The 24,545-nt window shown below is 37.4% G+C and overlaps 1 protein-coding gene across 4 annotated transcripts in view; it reads right to left on the reverse strand.

The window, feature by feature from the left end:
• Positions 1 to 24,545, reverse strand: part of LOC105190762 (metaxin-1) — a 169,778-nt gene that overhangs the window by 122,999 nt on the left and 22,234 nt on the right. For all 4 annotated transcript variants that reach the window (XM_025306089.1, XM_025306087.1, XM_025306088.1 and 1 more), the window contains exon 2: positions 22,492 to 22,739. In XM_025306089.1, coding sequence (XP_025161874.1) covers positions 22,492 to 22,739 — 248 coding nt within the window. The remainder of the gene's footprint in view (positions 1 to 22,491; positions 22,740 to 24,545) is intronic.

Here is a 24,545-nt window from a genome sequence, read left to right on the forward strand (position 1 = left end):
TCTTCGATTCGGGTTCCCATTTGAGATTTGAACGTTACTACCCACCCTACCCCGAGAGGATGGGGGGGGAAATAACTTTTATTATGTTCTTTAAAAATATTGAACAGGTATTTTTTATTTCTCAATCCAATTATCATTTCTGGAGAATTGCGGAAAATATAATTTTTTGCGATTACAGCGCCATCTATCACGAATCAAAAAAAAAGTTTCGGATAAAATTTACGTATTTTGTGGCGTAGAATCCGTATCTGTAATAAAAAATGGGGGTTTCCATTTAAGATTTCAAAGTTGCCCCCAACCCCCACCCCCAGGGGGTGGGGTGGGAGGTCGAGTTTGGTATCATTGGATGTCCCCCTTCGAGACTAACAACTTTCATTAACCACTTTTTTTTATCCAATGCATAGTTCTCGAGATATTTCAATGTCTTCAGATAAATCGTGCACCCTGTATGAAACAACACAGATGATGGTGAAGACCAAGGAAGGACTATCAGAGGGATTTACAACTGGGAAAGGAGTAAAACAGGGGTATGTACTGAATCCACTTCTCTTTAACATATACAAAGTGATTCAGATATGAGTGCGCATTTTTTGAGGAATGATAAAGTAAGTAAAAGTAATCATTTGTTGGTCATACACTTGGTGCCGCAAACATATCGTTACGTCGGAAAACAACAATTTGTGCCCGGGTAGGCAGCCCGAGTTTGTGCGGTATTGTTGGCGCAGAATTTAACTGATGCATAGAAAACGCAGTAAGTAGACATCAAAGTTTTATTTACAAACAGGTACAATTAATACAATTACAAAAGTTGTTCAAAATGCCCGCCATTCCTTTGATTGCATAATTGCACTCGTTTGACCATCGACTGTTCTGTGCACACAATCATTTGCGGATTCTCTCTAATTTTCCCCGCAGCGACAACAATTCTGGCTGTAAGATCTTTGACGTTTTCCATAGGTGTTGTGTAAATAAGACTCTTCATGTGACCCCAGAGGAAAAAGTCGAGCAGGGTTAAGTCAAGTGACCTAGCTGGCCAATGGATAGGACCACCGCTTCCGATTCATCTACCTGGAAAATAATGGTCCAGACATTCCCGCACTGCTAAAGTAACATGTAGTGGTGCTCTATCATGTTGGAACCACATTCTCTGTCTAACAGCCAGTAGAACCTCTTCGAGTAGCTCGGGAAGCACTTCTCGCACAAACACTTGGTAATCGTGCCCGTTGAGACGCGGCGAAAGAATGTGCGGTCCTATCAAGACATTGTGTACCAGTCCTGCCCAAACATTTACAAAAAACCTGTCCTGAAAATTTTGCACCTTTGTTACATGTGGGTTCTCAACTGCCCACACGTGGCTGTTCTTGCTGTTAAAAATTCCTTCTCTTGTAAATATGGCCTCATCTGTGAACATCACGATAGCGGGAAAGTCCGGTGTGAGCATAGTTTGCTGCAAAAACCACTGGCAGTAATTTTTACGAGCTGGGAAATCAACTAGAGACAACGATTGGACTTTTTTCAGTTTAAATGGATGACGCTGATCTTCATGTACAATTCTCCAAACAGTGGACTGATTGACATTTAAATCCTTGATGACGTGTACTAGTAGACGGATTTTGGTCAAATTGGTTTAATACCGTCTCCTCCACAGCTGGTGTACGGACTGGTGGATTACGTCCACGGTTATAATTCCCGTTGAACGTTCTCTCTCGTAAACGTTGATTCACAGCGAGAAATGAGCAAGCGTTTGGCAGACGTCTCGCTGGAAATCGAACACGATACAGTTCGCGTGTGCCGCGCAATGTACCGGCTGCCCCTAGTGCCAAGTGCATGTCGGGGAGTTCATTCCACGTGAACCGAAGTATTCTTAATTTTCTACCGAATGCAGCAAAATAAATGAAACTCGCGTTCGTTAATCACCAGTAGCTAACTTGCACATGATAACAAATCTAGGGTTCAGACGGATTGAGCTCCAGTGAACAGCCAACGTGGAATGACAACAATTGTTGGAGCTCTGACTTTCTAAATCCTAGGTTTGTTGTCATGTGTCACGAGTTTACTGAAAACACATGAAGAGTCTCATTTACACAAGTGGAAAAAGGCGGGCACTTTGAACAACTTTTGTAATTGTAATTTTGTAATTGTATTAATTGTACTTATTTGTAATTAAAACTTTGATGTCTAATTGCTGCGTTTTCTATGAATCAGTTAAGTTCTGCGTCAACGATACCGCACAAATGCGGGTTGCCTACCTCCCGGGCACAAATTGTCGTTTTTCGACGTAACGATGTGTTTGCGGCATCAAGTGTATGGCCAAAAAATGATTACTTTTACTTACTTTATCGTTCCTCAAAAAATGCGCATTCATATCTGAATCACCCTCTATATAGCGGAAATTGATAATTATATGAAGGAAAGGAATACAGGAGGAATAAGAGTAGGCGAAAATAGAATATGGTCATTAGCGTACGCGGATATGGTTTTAGTTACAAAAAACAGAGAAGCTATGATAGACATGAAGGATGTTTTTAGGAAATTTTGTAAAGAGAGATTTTTAGAGGTTAATACGACGAAAACGAAGATATTAGTTTTTAATAGAAAAAAGGAGGGTTCAGAGAAATAGAAATGGGGGAAAGAAAAGACTGAGGAAGTAAAATGTTTTAATTACTTAAGATTTCTATTTTGTAATAAAGGTGACTATAGAGAGCATGTTAAAGAACTAAAAAGGAAAGGTAGATTAGCGGCAAATAAAGTGTGGGGATTAGGAGGAAGGATTTGTAAAAATGACTTTAGTAGAAGATGGATGCTTTTTAGATATTTAGTACAAAGTGTAATGTCTTATTGGGTGGAATTGTGAGGATGGGAGGAAAAAAGGAGCTAGAGAAGATAATGATGGACTATGTAAGATAGGTTTTCAACCTCATCTGTACACCGAGATACTTCATTACAAAAGAGTTAGGACTAGGGAAGTTAAAGATAGACTGGGGCATTAGAGCAGGTAGATTTGAGAGGAAAATAAAAAAAAATGGAAGAAGGTAGATGGGTCAAGAGCTGCTAGGAAGAGAAACAGAACAAGAAGTAGAGAGATCAATATTGTTGTGTCCGAGCCACAAGGATTGGCCACAAGGCAGCGTCCGTTGTCCGCGAGCTTTAGGCATCTGATGCTGATTTTGACAACTGAACGAAGATTGTCTGGACGACGGAAAATCGATAAGAAGAAAACAACAACAGCTGACTGAGAGTTTCCGGCAAGCTGTCATCGTAGACAGACGCGAGAATTATAGATCAGAGAATTATTCATGTAAAAGCTTGAGTGAGCTGTGCTGTGAATAGTAATGCTTCATGTTTGTTACGCGAGTGTTTTCATTTACCTGAGTGCAAGAGAGTGCGAGTGCGAGAGTGAGCGCAACAATATAGTTTAAAAAGGGAAAGATATTACAATAGGAATGGTTGGGGAACTATTGCTGTGGAGGCTATTTTAGAAAGAGAGGGAGACATAGAAGAAAAGTTTAGAAGATTAGAAGAGAAAGGGATGTACAAAGACAGATAGAGGAGGGAAAGATAAGAAAGGCGAAACATAACAGAAAGTATAAGGACAATGGTTAGAGAAGGGAATATTAAGTATTTATTAAAGAATAATTTGAGTAGGGTAGGTAACAAGGAAGGAGTAAAAGCCTTAGCTAGATTAAGATGTAGCAACATGGAGGAAGGGAACAAATATTGGCTGAAAGAGGAATACAGAAAATGTGTTTTATATAGAAGGTTGGGATACAGTGGAACATTACATCAGAGAGTGTAGGAAGATTAAGGGATGGTTTGTAGAATTAGGAAAGAACGAGGAAAATAGGTTAAAAAGAATATGGGATGACGAGTTAGACGAGAAGAAAGGGGTAGTATTAAAGAAATTATGACGAGAAAAAGAAAAGAAGTTGGAAGAAGGTAAAAATAAGGAAATTTTGGGATAGGAGACGAACTGTGATAATTTGTGATAAATAAATTAAGATTAAGACTAGATAGGTAGGTTAAGGGTATGAGTGAAGAAAAGGATGGAAGGATGAGTATGTGCAGGATAAGTTAATAATTGTAAACCAAGCCCGCTTTTTGGCGATATAGCTGAAGTCGAATAAATACTACTACTACAATATCACTCAGAACACGAACAAATATACCAATCCTACAATCCTCATCGACTTACTTGCAATTATTGCAAAAAATTAGGTCATATGGAAGTAGACTGTAGAAAAAAAATTTTCCATTCACAAAATCGAGCAAACCAGTTTCAATCGCACAGGAACCCCGGTTTCAATAATTACATTCCGCGTGAATTAGCGTACCATTATCCTGACAATTCTTATCGCGGTAATCATGAGCAAATGCCTCGTAATTATCAAACATTAAATTCTAACTATGGTGTCCTGCGGACATCGCGCACTCTAGACTTCTTTCATAAATAAGGAAAATTGAATTTATTACTTATTATATGGCCGGATGCGCTCAGGCATGTTACCACACGACGCGATCTCTGGAAGTTCCGATGCTCTGGAAATATTAACAATCTCGAACCAACTCCGATCTTGTATCCCACGCGCTTAGTCAACGATAACAGTATCGCGATATCCTTCTTAGAAATATTGATATTTCCTTCTTAAGATTGCTGCCACGTTTTTTTTTAACAAAAGACTCTCGAAAACCTCTTATTGCCATATGCATCCTATCTCCTACAAAGTTATCTTAAAGACACTGCAACGTATTCTTAACCCCCACCTCTAAAAAAACATTTGAAGCACAGTCCTATGACCATATTTGGGCATGAAAATTAGATTTCCGAAACAATTCCCTAAAACCTCACTCTCTCAACCGAGCTGACGTTTTAAGAAAAGCCAAAAGGCCAACTCACTTCTCGACCGAGCCGCAGCCAAGATAGAAGCTTCTCTTCAGCACCCCTTCAGGGTCTTCTAACAATCTAGCCTACTAGTGGCTTAGACAAATCAGTTTCTCCAGTCGTTAATTATTCTGTGCAACGATTTCGTGCATTTTTAGACCATCGTGACCAATCTAGCAGAAACCAGCTTCCTATTCTTGGCGCAAAACTTGGGTCCATCCTCACAGACACGCAGCAATTACACTCTTCATTTCCGACAAATAATATAGATGCAGCAGTTATTTATACTAAGTTATTTATACTTTTTTTTACCTCAATGATCCCTTTCTTTTCATTTTTCTTCTTTTCTTCTCTCTCTTTTCTTTTCCTTTCCTTTTTCTTTCTTTTCTCTATCCCCCTTGGCATTCCTCCTTAATTGTGAAATTCGATGTCAGTGGCCCAATCTTTTCGATCACAGTCGGACATAACGAACACGGAATTTTACTCAAACCGCGATTGTTTATACATATATGTATACATACACATTATAAAATCTTACAAATTTTATTTCATTGTGAACTTCCGTCTAATCATCAATAAAACAAGTTATTTGTAATTGTAAGCCAATCACGTTTTCCAACTAATTATTCTCAACAAAAAATTCTCCCTTCCCTCAACTGTCGCTCACGGTCCTATCCCAGGTAAAAGGATTCAGTTCCTTGACCTAAACAAAGGACCACCGACGTACGTCCGCGCCAGATAAAGGGATCATTCCGATCCTTAATCTGCACCGCAGACTTGCGAGTACGTCAGAGCTTGTGAAAGCAAGCGTCAAGTTGCGTTCCTCCTCCAGGACGTAACAATGGCAACAGATATCGGGAAAACAATTTTAATAATAGATCATTCAATCAAAATAACGATCGAAGTAAAGGGTGTCTCAAAATGATCTGATATTTTAAATTGCGCGCCATTTTTTTTTGTGGCGAACATAGAGTACTAATCTTTGACAACTGGCATCAGGAAGTATTGAGGTTTAGTCATGAAGAATTACACGATCGAGCAATGCATAGAAATTATGAAAATTCACTACAAAATGGTGAAAATTTTGCAGAGACGGTTCGAAAAGTCCGCACGTCCTTTGGTTATCATAACGCACCATCTCGCAACACTGTGGTGCATTTAATAAAAAAATTTGAGGTTAGTGGTTCAATTCTGATCGCGAAAAGCAGTGGCCGTTCTCGTACCGGTCGGTCGAATGAAAACATAGCCGCAGTGAGTGCGAGTGTTGACGAAAGTCCTTCCACCTTGATTCGCTATCGTGCTCAGCAATTGGACATTTCAAGATGCTCTGTGAAGCGAATTTTGACGAAAGATCTGTATTTGCATGCTTACAAGATCCAATTGACACAAGAACTGCAACCAACAGACCATGTGCAGCGCCGTACATTCGCTAATTGGATATTGGAGCATCAACAAATCGATAGTGATTTTTCGAAGAAAATCATCTTCAGCGATGAGGCGCACTTTCAACTTAATGGCTATGTGAATAAACAAAGCTGTCGAATTTGGGGGACCGAAAATCCAAAAGTGACCCAACAGCTTCCCATGCATCCACCACGAGTCACTGTTTGGTGCGGATTTTGGGTTGGAGGAGTGATTGGACTGTACTTTTTCGGGAATGCTGCGGCAAATGCGGTTACCGTCAATGGTGTTCGTTATCGCGACATGATAACCAACATTTTATGGAATGAATTGAACGGCATGGACTTGGAAGACATATTCTTTTAACAAGATGGCGCAACCTGCCACACTGCGGACGAAACAATGCAGTTATTGCAGATGAAGTTTCATGGTCGTGTCATTTCGCGCCGCGGCGATGTGAATTGGCCACCAAGATCGTGCGATTTGACGCCATTGGACTTCTTTCTTTGGGGTTTTCTGAAAGGAAAAGTGTATGATCCACAACCATGAGCTCCGGAATGATCCACAGACCATTCCGGAGCTCAAGGAAAAAATTAGACACACCATTAATTAGTCCGCAATTATGCCAAAATGTCATTAAAAATTGTCAAAAGAATGAACGTTTGCAAACAGGGTCGAGACGGCCATTTATCGGATGTTGTGTTCCACATATAACCTCCATGTTTGTACCTTATATTAAAATAAAAACATTCGTACTTTTCAAATAAATAATGTTTTATTAATAAATTAAAATGTCAGGTCATTTTGAGACATCCTTTATTTATCAACGTGGCTCATTGACTAATATTAATCAAAATTTGCTTTTAAACTCCCGAGGCCAAGCGCGCAACGCCTAGGCCAGCAATTCAGTCGTGCGAATCCGATTACGATAACAGAAATAGGATCCGAACCTTTATCATCAGAACAACGAAACCTCATCCGCATCCCCTTCGATGAGCTTCGAAACCCAGATGAGAGATTCCTCCTAGATACGGGTGCCGATGTAAACATTATCAAAGCAAACGCTGTTAAGCAAAGGACTCTTATATCAGGTGTAGTAAAAAGAAATCCATTATTTTTCCAATAGATGGCTTTAGTTATCTGTATCTCACGTTGTATACATCAGATCGGGTTCCACTAGATGGCGTTAGAAAGATGAGATTTCGTACTAAACAAACTTTTCTGACAGTTTTGTGATTAGTTGACTCAGTTTTGTTTGAGCGCGCGTCAAAGATGGACACTATCAAAGAGGAAATACGCTATATTTTACGGTTTTTCTTCGATAAAGGCGAAAACGCAAGCCAGGCGGCTGAAAATGTGAATAGTGTTTATGGTCCTGATATTGTAACAGCCAATCACGCGCAATTTTGGTTTCGTCGATTCCGTTCCGGTAATTTCGATGTCAAAGATGCACCACGCACTGGAAGGCCAATTGTCGAAAATATCGATAAAATCATGGACATTGTCGAGTCCGACCGTCATGTAAGCACTGTTTCGATTGCCCAAGAGCTAAAGATTGCACAAAAAACCGTTTGGAACCATTTGAATAAGGCTGGATACAAAAAGAAGCTCGATGTATGGGTGCCACATGAGTTAACGCAAAAAAACCTCATGGACCGAATTTCCATCTGCAAATCGCTGCTGAATCGCAACAAAATCAACCAATTTCTGAAGCGGTTCGTCACTGGTGATGAAAAGTGGATCACTTACGACAACGTCAAGCGAAAACGGTCGTGGTCGAATCGCGGTGAGCCGGCGGAAACGGTGGCCAAGCCAGGATTGACGGCCAGGAAGGTTTTGCTATGTGTTTGGTGGGATTGGCAGGGAATTATCTACTATGAGTTGTTCCTCTACGGCAAAACTCTTAACTCGGAACTGTACTGTCAACAATTGGACCGTCTGAAGGAAGCAATCGCCCAGAAACGGCCAGCTTTGGCCAATAGGAGAGGAATTGTGTTCCATCAGGACAACGCCAGGCCACACACATCGATAGTGACTCGCCAGAAGCTCCGGGAGCTTGGTTGGGAGGTTCTTATGCATCCACCTTATAATCCGGACCTGGCACCAAGTGATTACCATCTGTTTCTGTCCATGGCGAACAATTTTGCTGGTGAAAAATTCGCTTCAAGAGATGCTTGTGAAAATCGACTGTCTCAATTTTTTGCCAATAGGGACGAGGGCTTCTATGAGAGAGGCATAATGAAATTATCTTCAAAATGGCAACAAGTTATCGAACAAAACGGCGCATATTTGACCTAAATCGGATCATTCTAACTATGGTAATTAAAGCCTTCAATTTCATGCAAAAATAATGGATTTCTTTTTACTACACCTGATATATAACGATAAAAAAGTAGAGTTACAAGGAATAACGGAAAAAACTCAGTTGACATTAGGAACCACTTATCTATTCAGATACTGGAGTTTATGAATTTCATATTGTCCCAGATAAATTTCCTCTCAAAGAACAGGATATCATAGGTTTCAACCTTTTTTCGAGAAGAAATCGCAAAAATCGACTTTGAAAAACAGATAGTCATTATCAAAACGGTAAAACTTTTTCTCTCGAGTAAAGTAATCCGGTAGTATTATCTACGAGGACAGTCTGAAAACTTTTCGGCATGACACATAAATGGCATTAGAAACTGTTAAACTATAATTATATTGGAAAGTGGCATCCCTGATATAAACCCGCGTAAAATTTTATTTCGATCTGTCAAGTCATTCGAGTAGTAGCATCAGTTTAATATTGACGTGTCATTATCTTTTTTAAAATGGAAAAAATTGAATATCGTGCAGTCATTAAATTCTTTGTTTTGGATGGTTTAACACAACAGAAATTCATCCGAAATTGTTAAAAGTGTATAAGGATGCATCACCTTCACTTTCCACTGTGAAAAAATAGGCTGCTCTTTTTAAATCTGGTCATACAAGCCTCGAAGATGATTCACGCGAAAGTCGTCCAAAAACTGCTATAACACCACAAAACATTCAACAAGTCCATGATATGGTGTTAGATGATCGGCGAGTGAAAATGCGTGAAATAGCTGAGGCCATAGGTATCTCAAAACGAATTGGAAATATTTTGCATGAAGAATTACATATGAAAAAGCTTTGTGCAAGATGGGTGCCGCATTTGCTAACAATTGACCAAAAACGCATTCGAATGCGTATTTCTCTAGCGTGTTTGGATCATTTTAAGCAAAATAAAATGAATTTCAAGCGTCGTTTCATAACTGTCGATAAAACTTGGATCCACCATCACTATACACTAGAGCGAAAAGAACAGTTGAAACAATGGATTGAAGCCGGTGGAAGTGCACCAAAGAAGGCAAAGACGGTTCCATCAGCAGGAAAGGTTATCGCAATAGTCTTTTGGGATTACCAAAGTGTTTTGTTGATCGATTATCTTCAGAAAAGTAAAACAATTAACTCTGAATATTATTGTAACTTTTTAGATCTATTAGATGCAAAAATTCGTGAGAAAAGACCTGCTTTAAAGAAGAAAACAATTATTTTCCATCAAGACAATGCACGTGTTCACACAAGTGTTTTGACAATGGCAAAATTCAACGAATTAAAATACGAATTGCTTGAACATCCAGCGTATTCACCAGATTTAGCTCTCTCTGACTATTATCTGTTTCCAAACTTGAAAAAATTCCTGGCTGGAAAATATTTTACATCAAATGACGAAGCTATTGCAACCGTGGATGGCTATTTTGCAGACTTTTCGGAATCACACTTTAATAATGGTATTGAATTATTGGAAAAACGTTGGAATAAATGTATTGAAGTTTCAGGAGATTATATTGAAAAATAAAATATTTCACGGCAAAAAAATTTTCTTTCATTGTTAGGCCGAGAACCCCTAGGGTGAAAATCCTAGCAAATCGATTTAATGCTGATAGTGCGCTAATAATTCGTCAAGAGCTTTAAAAAGGAGTTTTTCTGTTGGATAATTTAGTTGCTATAAATCACGGTGAAGCCTACACATAGATAATGAATACAACCGAAAAAGATTTACGTATAAAAATCCCGATAATTAATGCTGAATCAGTGAAATTTCTTACGAACCCGAGGGACAGCTCAGGGAGAACTCAGTTTTCCAAATTAATCAAATTGTGATTTCTACTAACATGACGCATAGAATAGAATCATTAAAAAAACATTTAAGATTAGAACATTTAAACAAGGAAGAAAAACGTTCTATTATGCCTCTAATCGATGAATATAATGATATATTCCATTTACCGGGAGACAATCTAAAAGGAACAAGCAGAGTCGTGCATTCTATAATAACAATGGACGACATTCCTATTTGCGTCAAACAATATAGGTACCCACCTATTTATAAAGAGAAGATAGATACCCAAGTGAGTGAGTTCTTAAAGCAAAAGATTATTCAACTCTCTGTTTCTCCATATAACTCGCCTCTTTAGATCGTGCCTAAGAAACTAGATGCCAACGGTAACAAACGTTGGAGATTAGTCATCGATTTTCGTTAACTCAATGATAAAACGGTCGGTGACGCATACCCTTTACTAAATATATTAAATATCTTAGATCAGTTAGATAAAGCCCGGTATTTTTCTTGTTTTGACCTGGCCTCAGGGTTTCATCAAATTCCTCACGATGCTGCAAAAACTGCGTTTAGCACACCTAACGGTCATTATGAGTATACTAAGATGCCGTTTGGATTAAAAATGCGCCCGCTACGTTTTAGCGGCTAATAGATGTTTTAAAATGTTTACAAGGTCATGCATGTTTCGTTTACCTAGACGATATAGTATTATGCCTCTAATCGATGAATATAATGATATATTCCATTTACCGGGAGACAATCTAAAAGGAACATAGGACGAACACAAGGATATAGTAATTTACGCGGAAACAATACAGGAACAGACAAAAATTGACGCAATTATTTCAACGGCTCAAAGAAGCTAGTTTCACTCTCCAACCGGAAAAATGCGAGTTTTTTTAAAAAGAATTAACTTATTATATTTAAAAAAAGTTAACTTATTTAGGTCATGTTATATCGAAAAAAGGAATAAAACCTAATCCGGAAAAAGTAAAAGCAGTACAACAGTACCCCGTTCTGAAGAACCAGAAAGAATTTAGATAATTTTTAAGACTTATAGGTTATTACCGCAGATTTATAAAAAATTTTACAGAATTAACTTATCCGTTTACTTCTCTTTTTAAGAAAGATGTGTCGTTTAAGTGGGATAACAAACAGCAATTAAATTTCGAAAAACTAAACATTCTATTACACAGCTCTACAAAAAATGGGATCATGATTGTTGTTGGGCAGTTGGGAAGTCATTTCCCAAGTAATTTTCTGCGTAGAATCCGAATCCGAGGTCAGAATTGGCCCATCACGTCAGGATTTTGAGATATTTGAGGTTATATACTGGAAAAATGGCTTTTTGGGCTACTTTCCATTCAAAATGAGATGTCGAATGGTCATCTACGATTTTTTCTTGCAAAGTTACGGCCATTTTAAGATAACATGATGAATTCCAAACTCTGCACTGTTATAGCCCAACAACCTCATGAGCATTCACATTAAACCTGTAAACTTTGAACTATAAACCCGAAAATCTGGACTAAAAACTGTATATATGGTTTGATGCAGAATCTGAAATCAGATTTTGAAAATTCAAGATGGCGGATCCAATATGGTGGACAAAAATTTTAATTTAGCTCAAATTTGAACTGAGAATTGAAAACATGGATTTTTGGGGTCGCTGATCTGGAATCTGATTTCAGATCGACCTCAAACCTAAGGTAACGTAATAGCTCTAAATCTATGTGCCCGGAGGAAAGGGTGTTCTACCTTAGGTTTGAGGTCGATTTGCAATCAGATTCCAGATCAGCGACCCCAAAAATCCACGTTTTCAATTCTCAGTTCAAATTTGAGCGAAATTAAAATTTTTGTCCACCATATTGGATCCGCCATCTTGAATTTTCAAAATCTGATTTCAGATTCTCCATCAAACCTATATATACAGTTTTCAGTCCAGGTTTTCGGGTTTATAGTTCAAAGATTACAGGTTTAATGTGAATGCTCATGAGGTTGTTGGGCTATAACGGTGCAGGGTTTGGAATTCATCATGTTATCTTAAAATGGCCGTAACTTTGCAAGGAAAAATCGTAGATGACCATTCGACATCTCATTTTGAAGGGAAAGAGTAGTACTAAATGATGCAATTAGAAGAAAAGAGCTAAAAAATTTTGTGCATCCTATACATAACCTCAAAAGTAGCCCAAAAAGCCATTTTTCGAGTATATAACCTCAAATATCTCAAAATCCTGACGTAATGGGCCAATTCTGACCTCGGATTCGGATTTTACGCAGAAAATTACTTGGGAAACGACCCCCAGCTGCCCAACAACAAAACCTTGTAGACCTGTGTTATCAAATGAACCATTATTTCAATATCCCAATTTTGATAAGGAATTTTTATTAACAACAGACGTTAGCGATGTGGGAATAGGTGCAATTTTGTCACAAGGCGAAATAGGTAGTGATCTTCCCATTGCTTTCGCATCTAGAACGCTCAATAAAACAGAACAAAATTATAATACCACGGAGAAAAAACTTTTGGCAATAGTTTGGTCAATCAAACATTTCCGCCCATACTTATACGGTAATAAGTTTAAAATAATCACGGATCATAAGTTGTAACGTGGTTTTTCAATGTCAAAGATCCATCGTGTCGGTTAATACGTTGGCGTTTAAAACTCGAAGAATATAACTATGAAATAGTTTATAAACAAGGGAAATTGAACACCAATGTTGATGCTCTTTCGAGAACTCCGCAGGTAACTGCCTTACAAGCAGAAGTTTTGGCAGCAAAAACACAGTCCCTACTTACAGTCAACTTTTACAACACGTCTTAAATTACACATTGTGGATAACTAACAACATTGTGCCTCAGACTTTAGGTAATATTAAAGGCATACTCGTAAGAGAAACATATTCATCTCCATTTATTAAGATCACCTTATCAAAATCAGACAGTAACAAAGCAGTAGATTCAACACTTGCACCTAGTAGTATTAAAATTAACAAGCAAAATCACTCCATAATTTACTTAATCATGCGAGAAAATAAATTAACACCAACCAATTTGGAAACTATCTTTGACTGTCTCATAAAACTAAGGAAATACATTATTGAAAATAATAAAGTGGTGCTTTCGATAGCACCAAAGTGACCCAGTTGATAAAATCAAAGTCCATCAAATAATAAAATTTTTGTTTAAAGATACACCTACACAGATGTACCTATTACAATCTTTAACACAAGAAATTACTGACCCCGCAATGAAATAGTCTATTCTTAAAGAATTACAAGACGCCCCAATTGGTGGACACAAAGGCGTTACTAAAACATTAAGGAAAATCCAACAATATTATTCGTGGATAGGCATGAAACAAGATATTAAAAGTTAAAGTAAAGTAAATACTTGCTAATATTGTCAAAAACGTAAGCTAGTGCGCGAGAAAACTAAAGCACCCATGATAATTATGGACACACCAAATGAAGCATTCGAAGTAGCTATAGACATTATAGGACCCTTACCTGAGATAGGTAACGGAAACAAATACATATTAACCACACAAGACCAATTGACGAAATTCTGTACAGCTCATCCTTTACCTGATACTAACAGTACAAACATTGCTAACACCATAATTAATAAATATATTTATGTATTCAGATCCCCCAAAGAACTGTTGTCAGATTAGGGTAGTAATATATCGGGAGAGCTAATGAAAGAAATTGCAAAAATTTTTTTAAATAAAATAAGTTAAAACCAGCATTTACCACCCGCAGTCAAATGGAGCACTGGAGCGCTCACATCATGTTTTAACTGAATATCCAAAGCATACATTAATATAAATCAAAATGATTGGGATTCATTCCTAGAAGCCGTAATGTTCGCATATAACACATCATATCATGAAGCTATTAAAATTATACCATATGAATTAGTGTTTGGTCAAAAACTACAATTGCCTTCTCTAGTGGAGCTAAGACGTGGCATTACTCATAGAGAATTCTTTTTAAATTTAATCGATAACCTTACATATTTACGAAAAGAAACAAGAGAAAATTTAAAAAGAGCAAAAGAAATTTCTGGGACCTATCATGATAAACGATTAAAATCACTAATTCTCGATCCGGAAGAATTTGTGTAGGTACTCCGCAGAACAATACGATCTGATAGGAGGAAATTCGCTGATCAATACGACGATCCTTACGAGGTTATACGGAAAATCAGTGATACAAATTACGAGATAAGGATAGGCAGAACTAATCAAATATTACACGTAAATCGATTAAAACGTACATACCTTCCTTTTCAGGATATTAATATCGCTAATATAGACTAGAGCCGATACATTTCAAGCGTTTACCAATGTACCATTAAAGAAATTAGCAGGGGTTTATTTTGAAAATATGGGAGATTTGAATATTTTCCGAGACCACTGGAAAATAATAAATTACGTTAACCTCACTCCATTAGAAGAAAAGGAAAAAATAATAAAATTTTACGCGAACAAAATTGAAATCTTATGCTATAGCTATTATTTTCTAAACAGTATAACATGTTCAGGATTACAAGAACTGCATCGCATAGAAAGAAAATTAGAAAGTTTGAAAATCGACCGCCAAGATATTAATGATATGTTAGGATGATCTGCTCAACCAGAACATCACTTTAAATGAGGAGTTTTTTATTTTGTTGGACAAATTACAAAAATCTTCTTCGGTACTTTAGACTCATCCGATGCTGATTACTACAACAATCAAATAGATCGCGTTTACAACGATTCAAAAGAACTAACTAACCTTTATAAGAAGCAAATTAATGTCATCCAGTCCAATATTAACACCTTCAGTAATTTCTTTAAAGTTTATGCTAAACAGTTTGAAGAAGTGAATTATAATTTCGAACAATTAAACAGATATTGAACAATCCACGAATTGTCGGTCGCATAAATGAATACAGAAACAAACTCTTATTTAGTTGAATGCGCTGAAATGCTATTACACAGTCTGTCCCAGATCCAGATCATGAGACTGGTCTAAAAAAAATACAAAGCGTTTATTATTTTGATTTTTTATTCTTGGTTATTCAAAATAGTCTCCTTTTGAGTCAATACAGCGCTGGAAACGTTCAACAAATTTTTCGAAACATTTTTTATACTCATCGGCTGGAATGGCCTTTAGTTTGGCGGTCGAAATCTTTTGGATGACCGGGATGGTATCGAAACGATTTCCTTTCATCGCCAATTTCAGGAAATAGCCAGAAGTCGCACGGAGCCAGATCAGGTGAATACGGTGGATGATCGATAACAATGATGCCTTTTTTGGTCAAGAATTCACGTACCATGATGGCTTTGTGCGATGGTGCATTATCGTGCAACAAAAACCAACTGCCTGGCTCTCGATATTCCGGTCGAACCCGTCGAATTCTGGCCCACAATCGTTGTAGAACTCCCAGATAATATTCTGCGTTCACCGTCTGACCTTCTGGAACGAATTCACTGTGAACAATTCCCTTTGAATCGAAGAAAACGGTCAGCATTGTCTTGATTTTGCTCTTCTGAAAGCGTAATTTTTTCTCTTTTGGCTCTTCTGGTGACTTCCATGTCGCACTCTGACGTTTTGTTTTTGGCTCGTATTGAAAACACCACGTTTCATCACCAGTTACAATGGCTGACATGCTTGCCGGATTCCTTCGGGACATTTTTAACATGTCTTTGCAATGCTGAACTCTCCAATCTTTTTGGTCGTCTGTCAGAGTGTGTGGCACGAAGCGCGCACAGACCTTCCGTTTACCCAAATCTTCGGTCAAAATTCGATAGACTGTGCTTTTCGGTATCCCAGTTTCCTCTTCGATGAGTCTCGCAAACGCACAGCGGTCGCTTCGAAGAATTTCTTTGACTTTCTCGATGTTTTCTTCATTGTGAGTGGTTTTTGGCGGCGGTGCTCGGTCATCGTCTGCAAGGTCCTCACGACTGTCACGGAATCGGCCAAATCAACGGAAAACCTGTGCACGGGACATGCATTCATCCCCGTACACATTTTTTAGCGTTTCGTACGTTTCTGCACCACTTTTACCCAATTTAAAACAGAATTTAATATTCGCTCTTTGTTCCATGTTGGTTTTTCGACCGACGTACACAAAGTGACTTTACATAAAATGTCAAACCACAGTGAAATATCAACTGAATTCGCTCAAATTTTGAGGTTAAGTAAATGAAGGGTAGAACATTCACCTACCATCATTCACTCATAAATGTCGCTGCGCTAAGAACTTTGATGGAACCAGTCTCATCGTATCTGGGACAAACTGTGTAGAGTACGACTTCCAGTTAGGAACTCTTACAGATGCTATATTATTAGCGCATCGTGGTCTAATCCGTCCAAAACTTCTCACACCAAGAGAATTATTTAAGATATTAAAAGAGTCTTAGTACATACCTGAAAATAGAATATTACCTGCAGTTTTAGAAGTGCATCAATTCGCTAAGTTAATTGATGTTTGCGATATTGGTATATTTTATAAAGACGTTTTATAAAACCGTTTAGTATACATTATCGACATACCCCTTATACGAGGGTAGTCCGAGAAGTACCTGACCTAATAAAGAAAACAAAAAATTTGAGATAAAATATCTTTATTTCTCTACATAGTCTTTTTTTAGCTCAATACACTTTACCCAGCGATGTTCAATAGCTTCGATACTTTGTTTATAGTAGGAATCGTCGAGCTCCTCAAAATAGCCATCAAGCCACCTTGATCCATTGTTTTGACTGTTCCTTCATCTCAGGTGTGAAGTGATGGACCCATGTTTCATCTATGGTTATGAATCGACGCAAAAACTCGGCTTTATTCCTGCGAAATTTCGCCAAACACTCGACTGAAACATCCTCACAATACTGTTTTTGTTCCAATCGCGGCACCCATCTTGCGCACAGCTTTCTCATGCCCAAATTTTCAGTTAATATGCAATGTACAGCACTTTTTGAAATGCCTACCATGTCTGCTAACTCACGCACTTTCAGTCGACGGTCATCCAATACCATTTTGTGGATTTTCTTCACCATTTCTGGCGTGGTCACCTCATTTGGTCGACCACTGCGATGTTCATCTTGGCAGCTCGTACGGCCTCGTTTAAACTCTACCACCTAATATTTTACTGTTGTAAACAAAGGAGCAGACTCCCTCAGAGTAGAATCTAGCTCCGCTTTGATATTGGTTGGACTGAAGCCTTTCAAATGAAAGTATTGTATCACATAACGATGACCAATTTTTTCCATGTTTACAAATTCACTGAGAGCGTTCACTATTGATGGCTGCCAAACAAATACTAAACAACGTAGCGTCGTCAAACTTCAAACTTAAGCTTTATAAGGTTGGTACTTTTTATCACAGTCATTCTTTTCAAACAACAACCGCTATCTATATGTCAGGTCAGGTACTTCTGGGACTACCCTCGTAGAATAATATGATTTCATTTTATACCGTACGATACTCTTCCTAATCAAGCAGAGCGAGGAGAGAGTATTTGTATTCATTAACCCTACACATCCATACATTGGAATTAGAACAGATAAACAAGTTTATACGCAACTTTTTGAGGCCGACGTTTCTAAATATAAGAACGTTAACAATATTATAATTTGTAAACAAACCGATCTGTTATATCAAATTTCAAGCACATACTTGCGAATCCATTTTGTTAAAAATGGCTAGGTTAGAAAATATACTGCAAGAATGTAATATCAGGATAACGAAGTTCCGCACCACAGTATGGCATCAATTAAAAGCATTAAATTCCTGGTTATACAGGGTGTCCCATTTTAATCCGGCCGGCTGAATAAAATTCGAGGATATTTTCCAGAAAAAAATGTCAGACAAATGTTGCTCAGTTCTAAGGGGGACATTCGATGCCATCAACAATTTTGACCTCGGGTGAAGGGTTCAAGGTCATTCAAGGTCAACTTTTTTTTCTTAAATGGGAACTCCTATTTTTCACATCGGCAATCGATTCTACGTAAAAAAAAATGAAACTTTTGTCTGAAGCATTTTTTTTATAACGCAACCTAATTTCACTTATTCAGCCTCCAAAATTGAAATTTTCAAACTTTCTGAATTTTTTACTCGAGAATGGTGGGGTTTGGGGGGAAATTGCAGAAAACAAAAAGTTCTTGGAATGCTGCAAGGAATTCACTCAAATTTTCGCATAGTTGATCGTGCACTTTTTTCCGCCAATGTTTGGAAAAAATCTTTTATCTCATCATGTCCAGTACCCTCGGCCCTTTTCAGAGCCAATGATCCGAGTGCAAAATCCCATCGGCGACCTCCACGTGGTGCATATCGGATGATGCTATTTTTATGCGTGTCAAAATAACACACTCGGATTTGCGTTGTATCGCGATTATACCTAGGAATCAATTTTATGCCGAGTATCGTTGGTGCACCATTGACAACGATGGTCCTCTTTTCGCAATTGTATGATACAGAACTTTCAGTTCCTTCTGTCGTTAATATACCACTGACAAGAATTACGATATAAGACAACAATTTATGCATGATATATGGTAAAAATGTTTGGTCCATGATACAGCTTGCAAATGAAATATGAACGAAACAGAGAAATATTAACTGAAAATATTAACACTGAATCTAATTGATCAAGGTTTATGGTTAACTTAAACAAAATTGTGCTTTTTTCAATCAAAATTTCTTAATCGTTCTCTCTCTCTCTCTCTCTTTCTCTCTCTCATTTCGTCAGAAAATGGGTTCATTCATATTTTCCGTGTAGACTTGAATAAAACGATAGGATATGATGAGTCTCTACGCGAATTCTATTGTTACGTCCTGTAGATTTAATTAGCAAAAATTCTTTCCCCTCGCGGATTTATATTCTCCTAATATAACTATAATAGGAATATATACATATATAAATATAAATTAGGAAACAGACCCATCTGGCGAACAGCCGTCGCGCCAAATGAAAGGCGATTCGGGAAAATTCCATAACAGGAAACAGTGCCCTGTTGTAAAAACCTATACCTGGGTAGTGTTCGCCAAGTGTGTCCGTCGTCCCAGCTATAAAAACTTGAAACTCCGCGCTAATAAACCTTCAGTGAAACAAAGCAACTCAGAGCATTCCTGCTCTAAAACTTGAAACTCACATTTTCCCAATCCAAAACCATATGTGCCCAATCAGTCAACCAACAAAGCCTACTTCACTGATAGTCGTAAAATCTGATCCCAGCCTTTGATTTACGGCATTTTGATTTTTCCAGCCGTCCACTTGTATACATTTCTCTATCTCAAGAACCCACCACCTCTACTCTTGTCGCGCCTAACTCATTCAGCCAATCATATATCCACCTAAAACTATGAGACACTCACGCTCCACCCTTTAGCCCTTCCATATTCATATCTCCAAAAACTAACTGTCTCCTCCCACGATGTCTTTTAACTTTGCTAATGGCTGAGACTTTTTCCCACTAAGACCAATCCACCCCTTCCTCAAAGGCCATCTCTCTACCCACCCTGATAGCTTCTACCTCCGATTATCACTATAAAAACCGCGGTAATCCGCCTCCGCGGGCACTGCTACTTCTACTTCTACCGTTACTACTACTCTGAGAGATAGAAGAACACGGAAACGAGAAAGCTCAAACTCGCACTCTCATGCAGATATTCAAAACTCAGTTCATTCAAATATTTAGTATTCAAATATTCAAGCATTCGGATTTTGGGAAAAGTGCGGGCTTCCTCTTTATATAAGTGAACGACTATTTGGTGCCTCAATCAGAATACGAATATTAGAAACGAGAGCACCTACGCAAATCTACGCCATTCTCACTTCTGCTTGTGTCAACTCATCCCGAATCAGCAGTAAGTTCTGTTTTTATATATATACTCTTATTTATTGGTTCCACCTGTTTATTGAATACATTTTAGTGGGTCATTATTGTCGTTCTGTGGTATCCATCCAACAAGTCCTTCATTTCTTTGAGACGGTGTACGAGATTAGGGATCTATATGAGTTTGAACACCAACTGCAATATCTCCGTTCCATCATAAATATTACATTTGAAACAGATTTTCACCCAGACCCGACACTCCTACCCCCTTTTCTACTCCGACGTCTACCTATTAGTACTCCGCCTTCTTCTCCTACACACGCGTCCCCGCCTTCAACCCCTTCGATATTTTATTCACCAGTTTCCTTCTCCGAACTATCCACTCCCTTAAATTCACCCGACCACTCACGCTCCCCCTCACCCGATTAATTCTTTACTCATATTCCTACCTTTTTTTTATTCCTCCTTTCTTCCACTTCTCATACATACACACATACACATACACAGACATTCTTCAACTGTATTAAACCGCGCCGTGATTCATTTTGTTATAATAGTCATTTTAATAAATCTGTTTATATTTCATTCTTTTTCCAATTAATTTCAAAATCACATATACCCTTCCAACAGTCAACTCATGGTCCTATCCCCGGTAAAGGGATTCGCGTCCCTGACCGAAAAACGGACCGCTCGTCGTACGTCGGTGCCCGAGTAAAGGGACCCGTCGGGTCCCTGACCCGTTCACTGATACGCGTGTACGAACGAGGTTCGCCTTACTCGCGAACGAAAGGGTTGCGTTCCTCCTCTAGGACGTAACACTATCATACTCTAACAATTAAATATTCTCCTAATGATAGAGTACAATAGAGTACGATGGAAAGTGTTCATCGTACTCTATCTTTACGCGATATCATTTCTTTCGGATTCGATGCAGCAAAACGATAGATTGCGATAGAAAACGATGAGAATCTCTGTAGATCTCATCGCTCTCTATCGCTTTCTCCTTTTCGATGTTTTCCTTGATCAAAGAACTTTTAAATCTTGAACTTTACAATTCAATATGAACTATCTGTGGTACCTCATAAAATAATCTCATAATTGTAATCGCGAATATTCAGCGGCCATATCGGCGCGAGCTTAGACGCGGTGCGGCGGGATGTAGGAGCGGCGAGGTAAGGACATAAACATTGGCGCGTCGTTCTTCCTCCTCTCGCCGCGCGCCGGCAACAGTTCCTTTGTCGACTGGGCAGTGCTCTTTAGCCTGAGCAGCTAGATGCTCCTCCCATAACGTCTCGACGTGCACTCATTCCTCAGATTTCTGTCATTAATAACTCGATAATTATTGCGAATCACAAAACGATATGGGACTTTTATATTTGTCTTAACCCGCTCTATGTCTCCACGAGCTCTGCCAGATTAGTTATAAGACACCCTATATATATAACCAGACATGAATGTCGCCAGCGCCACTTAGACATTACGTGGTCACGGGAATTTATCTCGTGTCAGGGGGCTGGTATAAACTATATAACATTTCTATTTACTGTTTTTGCAATAATATAATAACTGTTTCACTGTTTCACTTTCAGTTACTGGCTGGCTATAATTATGAGTATATAAAAAATAAGCGCATTTATCCATAATGATGATACATAAAATGATATGTCTATAATTGATAAATAACAAATATCAAATTATTCAATTTTTAAATATAAAGATATTCATTAATCGTATAGTATTCTACAGTTCACTATTTTAATGACCACTGATCACTACTTAACCTCTAAATGCAAAATAAATTGACGTATAAAACACGTTCAATCAGTGAAAAATAAATCATGGAGGTGATGTTATTTCGACATTGAAAAAGTCTAAACTACATCGAATCGACTACATCAATTATATCAAATCGAGAGTTTATTTCTCGTTGGATTTTATTTATTTTATATTTGGTACGCATTTGTTACGTACCAGAGACTTTGGAAAACTACCCTGTTCTCAAGCAAGGTATAATGTGGTATCAAACAAAGTTATACCAAAGTGGTAAATCACACCTCTACCACATAGTACCAAACACGTGAAAACGTTCTAGTACAGTTTGGTATACTTTGGTACATGTATCAAAGAATCGCCAAAAATCGCTTATAGATATCTATAATACATACAAATTCTCATCTGGTATATGATTTCATACACTTAATAAGATTCAAAATAATACACATGTAAAAATTAAGTTATTCTAGTAAACTGTATGTCATACCATATATATTGTAAAGCTGGATACAACTTTTCTTTAAGTAGAGCATCATAAGCCATGACGTCGGCATACTGCTTATCGGTTAATATGTAGCCAGAGTTATGTTTTGCTCTAAAAAATGGTAATATATCTTTAACTGTATCCAAGGTGTTCATACCAGCTCTAAGTAATGGTAGTCGGCCGTTTGGTGTTTTAAATGGATTATTAGTGAGGTTTGTTTTTAAAGGTACACCACTGAATTTAGCGTATGCCTATAAATAATATAATACCCCATTATAGAATTAAGCCTATTATCTTATATTAATTGATTATTAAAATATACGATATAAAATTTTAATAATAAAGATTACAAAAGAATATTTCTGAGATTTCTAAAACAACTTTTCTATTTTTTATATCATAAAAAGAGTGAAGAAAATAGAAGCATCAAATTTTATTGTTATAGAAATATTTCTACACAAGGAAATCATTATTTAATTATATATAAATATAATTTAGTTATACAAGATGTCCCATTTTAAAGGACCCACTCAAATAACTCAGAAACACTACGTTAAATCGAAAAATGCTTAAGACAAAAGTTGTTTAGCTTGAAGTTGTTTAGCTTATCGACCTTTGGAAATTTCAAAATTATTAAATTAATTAAAAGTTAGGACACTATTATAATAGTATATTCTTGATAGTAAATAAAGTAAAAAAGTCTAATACTATTTTTTCTTTCGACGAATAGTTAGCGAGATATCGTAAGATAAATGTTGGAAAAGTTACCAAGTTTTCCTTAAATATCTTAAAATATATTAAGCAAATAAAAAAATGTTTCAGACAAAAATTGTTAAAATTAATTGGTAGAAAAAGATGATATAATATCGATCGAATAATAAAGATGATATAATATAATAATAAAAAATTTTGATTTCCATTTAAGAAAATTGATAATTAGTAAATATCTCGAAAATGGAGCCATCTATAAACAAAATACTATCGCTGTCCTATGTTCCCCTTCAAACTAAACAACTTTTGTCTTAAGCATTTTTCAATTTAACGCAGTGTTTCTGAGATATTTGAGTAGGTCCGTTAAAATGGGACACTCTGTATATAGTATCTCATAATGCACAACTTTCCTCTGGGGATGTGAAAGAGAATGTAATTTTAAGTCGGAAGTTCCTCTTCCATTTCTTCCTCCGACTATTAATAACAAAGTTATTAACGAGGAAAGTCGACCAATAGTATGGCGTGCATGGTTATTGCGCACTACCGTACACTGGCGTGGGGCTCCGCTCTACGCTGGCGCTGAAATTTGTTTTTATCTGATGATATCAAATAGCTCATTTATCATCCATTTGATGAGCTTAAAAAGTCGGAAAATACCTCACTTCTTCCTTTGTCTTCACAGTTCGTTGTTTATGTTTTGAATCTCGTTGCGTCTAGAATTGAGGAACAGCTACTAAAGAGTATCTCGTACAAGAAATAACTGTCAGCCGTTTCTCAATCCGCGAGACATCAAAGATGCAAACATAAACATGGGAAACGTAAACATGAGAAAAGCAAAACAAAAGGTAAATGGAGATTTGATGAATTATTGTGATGAATTAATACGTTGTAGAAGAGTATACGAAACACATATTACGTAGTTTCTGCGAACATTTTGAACCGGCGCTCTAAAAAAATCGGTCTTTTTCAAGACTAAACTACCATTAAAAAACCATTTATCCTTATTATTTAAAATATTATTTAATAAAATTTCCATTTTTAGACTTGTTTTCAATCAATTTTTTATGTTTTTGTTGATTAAAAATGATGATTAATCAATTAACTCATGAAATGAGTGATAGATGAGCTATTTGATATCGTCAGATAAAGACAAACGGTGCCAGTGCAGAGCGGAGCCCCGCGCCAATGTACGGCATTGCGCGACAGTTATGCGCGCCACGCCATTGATCGACTTTTCTTGTTAATAACTTTGTCATTAATAGTCGGAGAAAGAAATGGAAGAGGAATTTTCGACTCAGATTTTTACTTTTTTCACACCCCCCGAGGAAAGTCGTGCATTATACTCT

This window comes from Harpegnathos saltator, unplaced genomic scaffold, assembly GCF_003227715.2.
Source record: "Harpegnathos saltator strain DR-91 unplaced genomic scaffold, Hsal_v8.6 scaffold751, whole genome shotgun sequence".
In the NCBI taxonomy this organism is placed as follows: domain Eukaryota; kingdom Metazoa; phylum Arthropoda; class Insecta; order Hymenoptera; family Formicidae; genus Harpegnathos; species Harpegnathos saltator.